Raw genomic sequence first — 12,052 nt, 5'->3', positions numbered from 1 at the left:
AGGACTCTGCTGATGTGGTTAAGTTAAGGACCTTGGGATGGGGAGATTATCCAGGGATTATGTGGGTAGGCCCAATGTAATCACAGAGATTTTATAAGGGAATGGAGGGAAGCAGAAGAGTCAGAGAAGGATATGACAATGGAAGCAAAGGTCTGAGTGATGTGAAATAGAAGATGGGGCCATAAGCCAAATTATGCAGGTGGCCTCCAGAAGCTGGAAAAGGTAAGGTAAGGTAAGGTAAGGAAACAGATTCTTCTCTACCGTCACCTTGGTTTTAGCCCAGTGAAACCCATTTCAGACATCTGTCTTACAAAACACAAATAAATTTGTTTTGTTTTAAGCCACTAAGTTTGTGACAGTTTATTATAGCAGCAATAAGAAACCAATACACCAAGATAAAGAGGATCATAACAGAATATTATGAAAATTGTACTCCAACAAATCTAAAAACCTAGAAGAAATGGGCAAATGTCTAGAAACACACTACTTACCTAAACTAACACACACAGAGACACAAAATCTAAATAGAGCCATAACAAAAGAAGAAATTGAAGAAGTCATTAGAAATTTTAAAAATTAAAAAAAAAAAACTCCCAACAAAAAAAAACCTAGCCCAGAAAGCTTCACTGGAGAATTCTACCAAATATTCAGAGAAGAGTTGACATCAATTCTACCCAAACTACTCCAGTACACAGAAAAGAAGGAATATTCCTTAATTCATTCTAAAAGCCAGCATAACCCTGATCCCTAAGCCAGGCAAAGATATCACAAAATAAGAAAATTACAGACCAATATTCATCATGAATACAGATGCAAAAATTCTCAACAACATTCTAGGCAACAGAATACAACAGCGCATCAAAATATCAAAATAAGTTATCATGATCAGATGGGATTCATACGAAGAATGCAAGGATGGTTCAGCATTAGGAAATCAATCCATGTAATTCACCACATAAATAAAACAAAGGAAAAGAATCACTTGATCATCTCAATTGATACAGAAATGGCATTTGATAAGTTCAACACCTTTTCCTGATAGAAACTCTCAGAAAAATAGGAATAGAAGGAAAATTCTTCAACATAATTAAGGGCATATATGCAAAACCAAGAGCCAATATTATTCTCAATGGAGGGAAATCTAAAGTATTCTCCTTGGGAATGGGAACAAGACCAGGATGGCTATTATCACCACCCTTATTCAATATTGTACTGGAAGTCCTAGCAAGAACAATAAGACAAGAAAATTGGTAAGGAAGAAGTAAAACTACCCCTATTTGCAGATGATATGATCTTGCATAGAGAAAATCCCAGAGATTCCACAAGAAAGTTACTGGAACTAATAGAAGGGTTCAGCAAAGTGGCAGGGTACAAGATCAATATACAAAAATCAGTTGGTTCTCTCTACACTAACAAGGAGAACTATGAAAAGGAAATCAAGAAAACAATACCATTTACAATAGCCCCCAGAAGGATAAAATACCTACAAATAAACCTAACTAGGGATTTTTTTTTTTTTTTTTTAGGGACATAAAAGACTTACACAAGGAAAATTACAAAACTCCACTGCAAAAAAACCAAAAGAGAGCTATATAAACGGAAAAATATTTTACGCTCATGGTTTGAAAGAAATAACATTGTAAAATGTCAATATTACCCAAAGCAATCTATAGATATAATGCAATCCTGATCCAAATCCCAACAATACTCTTTTATGATATGGAAAAACTAATGTCCAGCTTTATATAGAAAAGAAAGAGGCCCGTAATAGCTAAGCAATATTGAAGAAGAACAAAGTGGGAGGCCTCACACCTCCTGATCTCGGAACTTACTTTACAGCCACAGTAATCAAAACAGCCTGTACTATTATAATAACAGACACATAGATCAATAGAACAGCACTGAGAACCCAGGAATAAACCCATCCAGCTATGGACAGCTGATCTTTGACAAAGGGTCAAAGTCCCTTTAACGGGGAAGAGACAGTCTCTTTAACTAATGGTGCTGGCAAAACTGGAGATCCATTTGCAGAAAAATGAAACAGCAACCATATCTCATACATACACAAAAATTAACTCAAAATGAATCAAAGACCTAAATGTCAAACCTAAAACTATAAAGTTCCTGGAAGATAACATAAGGACAAAGCTAGGGGTCCTAATTTTTGGCATAAATACACTATCAAACACAACTAAAAATGCACGAACAACAGAAGATAAACTAGACAGCTGATACGTCCTAGAAACTAAATACTTACGCTCATGAAAAGACTTTACCAAGAAGTAAAAAGAGAATCGACGGACTGGAAAAAATTTTCAGTAACAACATATTTGACAAGGGTCTAATCTCTAAAATATACAGAAAACTTCAACGCTTTAACAACAAAAAGACAAACAATCCAATCAAAAAGTGGGTAAAAGACACGAATAGACACTTCACCAAACAGGACATTCGGGCAGCTAACAAACACAGGAAGAGATGCTCGCTATCATCAGCCATTCCAAAAAACCAAGCCCATTGCCACTGAGTCGATTCTGACTCATAGCAACCCTACAGGACAGAGTATAACTATCCCATAGAGTTTCCAAGGAACAGCTGGTGGATTCAAACTGCTAGCCTTTTGGTTAGCAGCCATAACTCGCCATAGCTCTTAACCACTGCGCCCACCAGGGCTCCAATTAGAACGAGATACTATCATGGATTGAACTGTGTCCCCCCAAAATATTTGTCAATTTGGCTAGGCCATAATTCCTAGTATTGTGAGGCTGTCCTCCATTTTGTGATCTAATGTAATTTTCCTATGTGTTGTAAATCCTAATCTCTGCCTGTGGTTAATGAGGTTATGTTATGTTAAAGAGAATTAGAGTAGGCTGCAACATCCTTACTCAGGTCACAGCTCTGAACTGATATAAGGGGAGCTTCCTTGGGGTGTGGCATGGATCCCCTTTTATCTTACAAGCAATAAAAGGAGAGAGAAGGGAGCAAAGAGATAGGGACATCACACCACCAAGAAAGAAGTGCCAGGAGCAGAGCACATCCTTTGAACCCAGGGTCCCTGCGCTAAGAAGCTTATAGACCAGGGAAGATTGATGACAAGGTCCTTCTAGAGCCGATAAGGGAGAGAAACCCTCCCCCTAGAACTGGTGCCCTGAATTCAGACTTCTAGCCTCCTAAACCGTGAGAGAATAAATTTGTTTGTTAAAGCCATCCACTTGTGGTATTTCTGTTATAGCAGCGTTAAGATGACTAAGACAGATACCATCTCACCCCTGCAAAAATGGCACTGGTCAAAAAAACAGAAAACAACAAATGCTAGTAAGGTTGTGGGACAACTGGAACTCTTATACACTGCCGGTGGGACTGTAAAATGGTACGAGCACTATGGAAAACAGTATGACACTTCCTCAAAAAGCTGGAAATAGAACTACATTATGATCCAACAATCCCACTCCTAGGTATATATTCTAGAGATATGAGAGCAGTGACACAAACAGATGTATGCACACCCACATCTGTTTCAGCATTATTCATAATAGCAAAAAAGATGGACATAACCTAAGTGCCACCAACAGATTAATGGATAAACAAACTGTGGTACACACATACAATAGAATACTACAGAAGAATAAAAATAATGATAAGCCCACAAAACATAACATAGATGAATCTGGAGGACATCATGCTGAGTGAAATAAGTCAAACACAAAAGGAAAAATATGGTATGATACCACTTTGTTATGAAAAGTCAAGAACAGGTATACACACAGAAAGTAGCATTCTTTGACGATTACCAGGGATGGGAGGGGGAGGAAGGGGGAATCATTTACTAGATAGTAAACACTGCCTAGTTAATTCAGTGAAGGGAAAGGCAATACACAATGTGAGGGAAGTCAGCACAACTTGACCGAGGTAAATAAAGACAGAGAGGTATACAAGAATAAAGGACAACTACAGTAAATGCCATGGCATATAGAATTTTGCAACAACAGTAATAACAAGCAAAAAAAAATTGTGAGTTGTTACAAAGGTAGATATATATGCTATATGGATGTAGAAAGGCACATGGGAGTACATGTGAGTGCATATACGGGTATATCTGTGGGCATATGTATACACACATTTGTATGCTGCATATATACTCATATACACAACAAAGCACATAGGGGACACAGTTATGCATACTTCCTAGACGTACCCAAACACCTCATGGAATTGATTTGCTGTGTTTGAAGGCTCAGGACCATAGTCTGTGGGACAACTAGGTCAACTGACATAGTTCATAAAGATAATGTTCTATATCCTAGTTTGGTGAGTAGTGTCTGGAGTTTTAAAAACTTGCAAACGGCTTTACTCAGCAATAAAAATAAATGAGCTCTCAAGCTAGGAAAAGACATGGAAGACTCTTAAATGTATATTGCTGAGTGAAAGAAGCCAGCCCCCAAAGGTTACATGCTGTGTGATTCCAATATCCTGGAAAAGGCAAAACTACAAAGACAGTGAAAACTTCAAAGGTTGCTGGGCGTAAGGGAAGGGTGAATAGGTGGGGCACAGAGGATATTTGGGGCAGTGAAATCTTATGTATGATACTTTAATAGTGGACATATTGCATGCATTTATCAAAACACAGAACTGTATAACACCAAGAGTGAGCCCCAATGTCAACTATGGACTTCAGTTAATGTATCAATGGGTTCATCAATTGTAACAAGTGTATCACACATACAAGATGCTGATAGTTATGTGGGAGCTCTAATTTTTCTGTAAACCTAAAACTGCCCTAAAAATAAAGTGTTAAATTTTAAAAGTATGCTAAGAAAAAAAAAAAAACTTGCAAACAGCCAGCTAAGATACAACTATTGATCTCTTCCCGTCTAGAGCAAAGGAGAATGAAGGAAACCAAAGACTCAAAGAAGAAATTAGTCCTGTGGACTAATGGCCCGCAAATCACAGTCTCTTCTAGCCTGGGACCATAAGAACCAGATGGTGCCCAGCTACCATTACCAACCATCATGAGCAGGGACACAATAGATGGTCCTGGTTAGAATGGGAGAAAAATGTAGAACAAAATTCAAACTCATAAAAAAAGACCACAGTTAGTGAACTGATAGAGACTAGAAGAACCCGCAGACTATTGCCCTATTGCCCTAAGATACCCTTTTAACCTGAAACTGAGGCCACTCCCAGATATCACCTTGCAGCCAAATAATAGATTGGCCTATAATTTAAATAGCACCTGTGAAGAATGTGCTCCTTTAAACAATCAGCTATAGAAACCAAATGGCTAACGTTTACACAAAAGCAAAGATGAGAAGGCTAGGAGGGACAGAGAAACTGGATGAACAGAAACAGGGTAGGAGGGGCAGAAATGGTGAGAGTGCTGACACATTATGAGGATTGTAACCAGTGTCACAGAACAGTATGTATGTGAATTCCTGAATGGGAATCTAATTTGCTGTGCATATTTTCACATAAAACATAATATTTTTTTTTAAGTTGAATATAGAGCTATTACATGACCCAGCAATTCTACTCCTAGATATATACCCAGAAGAAATGAAGACAGGAATGCAAAGAGAAAGCCAGACACCAGTACTCATCGCAGCACTTTTCACAATAGCCAAAAGGTAGAAATAACAGAAATGTCCATGAAAAGATGAATGAATAAACAAAATGTAGTATGTTCATACAATGGACTATTAGTCAGCCATAAAGAGAAATGAAGTCATGATGTATGCCACAACGTGGATGAACCTGGAGAAATAACACTGAGGGAAATAAGTCAGTCACAAAAGGACAAATAGTATATGATCTCACTTATATGAAATAAGTCAATATATAGAAACCAAAGATTGTAGTGGTTATGAGGGGGGTAGAAGGAGCACTTTTGGCTGAGTTTATGTTAACTGTGGTGGAACAATTTGGAAAAAGATAGACTGGTTGCATAATTTTAAGAATATAAGCAATGTCACTGAATTATACATGTAGAAATTGTTCAATTGGTTTATGTTTTGCCACATATATTTTCACCACAATTAAAAAAAAAATCACACATACACACACACAAAAAGAAACTAATACAGTCACTAAGATTTGGGATGGTTGTGAACAGTAATAAATAACTGATACGTTAGTCTGTCGAAAACATAAGACATTTCCTAAGAGAAAAATAAAAATTAACCATCTTATGTTTGATTTAATTACATATCAAAAATAAAATTCTTTTAAGTTGAAATCTTAGCCTTTCCCTAAAATCATGAATATTCCTCTTTTTATACCCAAGTCAACTGCTGTTCCTATTTGAATCTGTGTGATAACTCAAACAACTGAGGGAGGGATATAGCTGATTGGCCAGAGTTTATACACTCTCCTGCAAACACAGATCAGGCAGTTACCTCAGGCTAAGGGAGGAGCCCTGTTGGCGCAGTGGTTAAGTGCTCAGCTGCTAACAGAGGGGTCAGCAGTTTGAACCCACCAGCCGCTCTGCTGGAGAAAGATGTGGCAGTCTGCTTCCCTAAAGATTACAGCCTTGAAAACCAGAGGGGGCAGTTCTACTAGTCTCTCCTACAGGGTCACTATGAGTTGCAATCAACTGGACAGCAATGGGTTTGGTTTGGTTTTCACAGACTAAGGAATCACACTCTGTTTGACCTGCTTTTTAATTCCTCAATTAAAATAGAATGGCAGCTTTTTGAAAAAAATACCTGAGTATGCAAAAGAAGCATAATCGAAATTTCAAACAAGGCACAACTCTACTCTTCTTGAAATGATTCCTAAATAAAGGTCATTAAGAGAGGTGACATTAAACTTAAACACTGTGCCGCTGAAAGAGCAGTTTATGGACCAAATGTCTGCCAAAACACAAGGTGTTCATCCTCTGAATAAAAGCCTGCTTTTTTTTTTTTTTAACAGAGTTTTTAACACAAAGTCAAAAGTAATCATATTGGCTATACATATTCATGTCTGATAACTTCCCCCCTATAAAATATAACACTCTCAGATACAAACTAGCCAATTATATGCATTCAAGGACAGGCCCACATTCCATTCTAGTCAGAAGACTTTTGAGTCGGTTTATCTTCAGTTACTATGAGCAATGGGTCACAACAAAGGAATGTGGCTTTGCCATTCAAACATACATAAGTGTGCTATTATTTATATAAGATTCAAAAAATTCTCAGTTTTAAAAAAATTATAGTAGATAAGCAAAAAAAAAAAAAGTTCCCCAATCTGTAAAATAAAGGTAATTAATAAGCATCACAAGGTTACTAATTTGAAAGAAAAGATGTTATCTAAAGTACACACTCAACAGCTCAATAAATGTAAGTAGCCCTTCCTTATTATCAGGAAATGTAAGAGTGCTTTTGAATACAAGTCACAGTTCTTCAAATACCACACTTCTTCAAATAGTAGAGGCACAAAAATAAAACACTGCAATAACTAACATAACTGGGGAATGAGAAGTTCCACCTGAATGAATCTGCAATAACTGAAGCTTATAATTCCTAAACAATATCTGCCACCCCACAAATCATTTCTGACAAATGTTTCTAGGTATATTACTAATGCCCCTGCCTTCTTAAACACAGTACCCAGACCCAGTAAACCCAGTGCCATCGAGTCGAATACAGTAGCGACCAAAAAAAAAAAAAAACCTGTTGATGTCAAGTCAATTCCAACTCACTGCAACCCTATAGGACAGAGTAGAACTGTCCCATAGGGTTTCCAAGGAGTGGCTGGCGGATTTGAACTGACGACCTTTTGGTTAGCAGCCATACCTCTTAAACATATTCCCACCATGGCTCCAAATACAGTATAAACGCCCAAAAAACCCACTGCCATCGAGTCGATTCCGACTCATAGCGACCCTATAGGACAGAGTAGAACTGCCCGATAGAGTTTCCAAGGAGCGCCTGGTGGATTCGAACTGCTGACCTCTTGGTTAGCAGCCATAGCACTTAACCACTACGCCACCGGGGTTTCCAAATACAGTATATTCAGGATAAATTAATTTTTGCTATTTTTAATATGCCAGCTATAGCAACTCTCTTTCAATTAATTCTGGAAAATATGAGAAAATCCACTCAAAATAGCAGCAGCATGCTTGTTCATTTATTTATACTCAGCCTGCATGTACAGGATTAGAGCTATCTCACAATAAAAGATACTTTACGAAGTATTTTAACTGTAGCTTTTTCTCTTTTAAGGCTACTATATAGACTTGATAGCAGCGGGTTTTTTATATAGAAAGTGGGACCCTGGTGGCACAGCGTTTAAGAGCTATGGCGAGCTGTGGCTGCTAACCAAAAGGTCAGCAGTTCGAATCCACCAGCCGCTCCTTGGAAGCCCTATGGGGCAGTTCTACTCTGTCCTGTAGGGTCACTACGAGTCAGAATCGACTTGACAGCCAACAGGTTTTTATATAGAAAGTTCTGACTTGGCACACCTAGCCCGGGGTTTCCCTGTGCTATTCCATTCTTGGGCTGGGATGACATCATCCATGAGCAGATCTTCAAACTAGGAGGCTAAAAGCAATGCTGAGTGGTAAATTTATGGTTTTAAATTCACCTAGCAACAACAGTAACAACTGTCACAAACACTTACACAAACTCGTTGCCATGAAGCCTATTCCAACTCATAGCGACCCTATGGGACAGAGTAGAACTGCCCCATAGAGTTTCCAAGGAGCAGCTGGTGGATTTGAACTGCCCATCTCCTGGTTAACAACTGAGCTCTTAACCACTGGACCACCAGGGCTCCGCTTGTACACAGCGGGGGTTTACGACTATCTCTCAACTCAAGGAAGGCTTCTCCAAAGGGAGAAACTGCAACCTGGAGGTTAAATAAAAGTTTGCCAGGCAGAAGAGGCAGGCAGAGTGCCAGAGCACGACGACATCAGGGAAGAGAACCAACGCAGAACAGTCTCGTTTGAGGAAAAGAGGTTGCAGCATTTCTCAACCAGTGTTATCAAGAGAATTAAGCCCTAATACCCTGGCATTGATATAATGAATTCTCTCCTATGCTTGTAGACTGGCACTGGTTATGAATCACCCTTGAGAGAACGGAGAAAAGTCTCTCAAGTCATTTTCTGTGTTCTATGGTTCTGATAAAGAACTGGCTGAGAAAGTCATTTTACACTGACCTCCTCAGAGAGAAAAAAAATTTTTTTAATTCCTACTTGACATTTAGCCTAGTAGCTAGGTGAAGTTTGAAAATATTACACCAAACAGAGTTTCGCCACTAAGATCGTGATGTAAAAATTCGTAAGCAGAAAAAAGCCACCCAAACTTTTAGACAATGGAAATAAAAAAGTAGAATATCAAGCAACAAAAGGAATGAACCAGAAGTTCATTTCACTGTGCAAAAAATGTTATGAATGCTATAGTTAAGAATCTACAACCAAAACCAAACCCACTGTGTTGAGTTGATTCTGACTCATAGAGACCCTGTAGGACAGAACAGAATTAATTGCACCATAGGGTTTCCAAGGAGCAGCTGATGAATTTGAACTGCGACTTTTTGGTTAGCAGCCAAGCTGTTAACCACTGTGCCACAATGGCTCTAAGAACCTAATAGGTGGAACCAATTCAAATAGCTCAGTCATTTCCAATTAAGGGAAAGATGTCAAAGCTATTCATTCTAACTGCAACTGATCTAACTTTTCATTATATAAACCATACATATTAATCTATACATATTCCTGAGCACACTCTAAAATGATCTAAACAGGAAAAGATTCTTTCAACCGATATTTGTATTAGCTTCAGAATGGCATTTTTCAGGGAAATGAAGTACAATTTTCAAGCAACTTTCAAAATACTTTGTTCCAGTCAGTCACTTGGGAGAATAAAAAGATTATTCAGAAAACAAAGGACTAATGTTTTAAGGTATTCTATTCTGAGTTAGTACCATAAAATATGATATCCTTGTTAACTTCAATACAAGTGAAAGATATGGTGCATGATCAGCCCTACTCTTTAAAGCTAATACAAAAACAAATTCTGGATTTTTCGGTTAGAATCTTTGAGTAAATTCATGTTTCTCCCTACAATGATGGAGAATTTGAAACAGAAAAATAAAAGTATACTGTACTCTTTGAATATAAGCAAATTCTAACTGTTGAAACCTTTAATATCTTAGACTTAACTTAGGAATTGTAACTACATCCCTCCAAAAAGAAAATTATTACTACTCTCCAAACCAATTAAGTTTGTTAATCTAGTGTAGAGACACTTTTAGGGCCCACTTTGAAACAAGTCAAAAAATAACATTTTGGAACTTGCATTAACAACCTAAAGAAAGAGGAACTGTTCTGGAATAAAAGGAAGTTGACAACTCCCAACCCGAAACTCCTAGATAAGCCAATGTATAGTCTCAACAAGAAGCTAAAGCTAGGGAAATAATCATACAATGGCCATGTAATTCGATCAAAAAAAAAAGAGTTCAGTGTTGATGTAATAATATGCTCCATAAACACAAGAAAAGGTTTATTTTCTACTCTGGTTTTCTGAATTGTGGGCAAACAGTTTTGGTTTGTACTGCTTCATTTCAATTCAGTCAATTCTGGGTATGAAACTTCTTCGATAGTCACGATACGGCAAATAGTACTACTGACTTTAGGGCAACGGATGCAATGGTCTCAATCACTCACTTATTTCAACGTTTTGCTGTCATTTTGTTAACGGCATTCTTAAAAATGCCTAGCTCCTCTGCGGGACGCATAAAATTGCAAATCACATCCCATTCAATTTCCAGGCGGCAGTTGAACACACTGCCCTGAGTCATTCTGGCATCCGACTCCACCCTACAAGTCATTCCACTTTTACTTCCACTAGGACGTGTTCTGTCAGGCCACAAGCCTCACGGGACAGGACTCCAGAGGGGCATTATAATAACTGGGATGACAGGAGTTTTTTCACTATCGCCTTTTAGGACAGACTTAAAATTATCCTCCCAGAGCTTCAACGACACTACAGAAGCAACACCAAGTCGCGCACAACACCCCAGCCCCTTGCGGTTTTCCCACCCTCACCAGCGCCACGCAGTCCAAAGGCACCTGACCCGCAAACGCCGACCCCCCCACAAACGCACACTGCGCACGCGCGCGCACGCGCGGTCCACCGGTGGTCCCAGAAATTGACAGGAGGAGGAAAGGGAAGGTGGGCGCAGAGAGGGGTCCTGGTAGGGTGTGCTGGCAAGTCTTCTCACCTCCGTAAACGGGTCCATCGCCCCAGGCGCCGCGTATCGACTACAGGACAATGGAGAAGGTGGTTCAAATTCAGGAAAAGAAAAGAAGTGACTCTCGGCTCAGCGTATCTCCCGGAGAAAACAAGGAGTCCAGGGCGGAGGGACTCTCCCAACCTCTTTTCTCCTCGGCCTCCAGTGTCAGACTCGGCCTCCCGCAGCCGTTCAAATTTGAATTTCAGCGCCCGGAGCCCTGCGCATGCGCGCCGGGCAGGGCCGGGTGGGGCGCACCTCTCCCCGCCCCGGCGCTCGGTCACGTGGTCTCGCTACAGCCGGGAGGTTCCCAGGGGTGGTCCTGCCTCCCCTCAGTCACGGCCAAACCCGGGCGGCGTGGTGTGGTGGGAGGCAGGGCCCTCCCGGCACGTCAGCCGCTGGTCCCGCGCCTCCGACGCGGCGCTGCGGGCTCCGGGCCCGCAGCCCCACCCCCAGTGCTCACACGCGCAACAGTGTTTAAACCCGTCGCTTCCAAGCCTCAGTGTTTGGGCGTTCCCGCCTTCCCAAATATGGGATTGAGAGCCCCTGTGTTTGAAGTGCCTTTGGCCTTCCGTTGCTCGCCCTCTGCCCAACACCCACCCCCGCCCCCCCAACTTCATAAGAAGGGGAACTGCAGGTTCATCTTTCCTGACACGCAGATCTGATAGATCCTCGGATGCTTAGGGCTAATGAACAGTGGCCCACCTTGGACTCCGAAAGCCTTATCGGGAAAAATCAGGCTAACAGTAACAGACTGTATGTGAAGAGTTTGTACACAAAATCCTGTCAGGTTTCACATTTTAAATTCTGCCCAACCGTTTGCAGTGTTAGGGCTGGA

At 40.1% G+C, this 12,052-nt stretch overlaps 1 protein-coding gene across 2 annotated transcripts in view; it reads right to left on the bottom strand.

Moving 5' to 3' along the window:
• Positions 1 to 11,493, bottom strand: part of ANLN (anillin, actin binding protein) — a 71,004-nt gene extending 59,511 nt beyond the window's left edge. The window contains exon 1 of one of the 2 annotated variants that reach the window (XM_064290141.1): positions 11,206 to 11,493. In XM_064290141.1, coding sequence (XP_064146211.1) covers positions 11,206 to 11,223 — 18 coding nt within the window. In that variant the 5' untranslated portion in view covers positions 11,224 to 11,493. The remainder of the gene's footprint in view (positions 1 to 11,205) is intronic. The other variant, XM_064290142.1, reaches the window with a different exon arrangement.
• Between the last annotated feature and the right edge of the window lie 559 nt (positions 11,494 to 12,052).

This window comes from Loxodonta africana, chromosome 8 (genome assembly GCF_030014295.1).
Source record: "Loxodonta africana isolate mLoxAfr1 chromosome 8, mLoxAfr1.hap2, whole genome shotgun sequence".
Taxonomy (NCBI): Eukaryota; Metazoa; Chordata; class Mammalia; order Proboscidea; family Elephantidae; genus Loxodonta; species Loxodonta africana.
The sequence above is the reverse complement of the archived record's forward strand: the minus strand, read 5'-3'. Positions and strand labels throughout refer to the sequence as shown.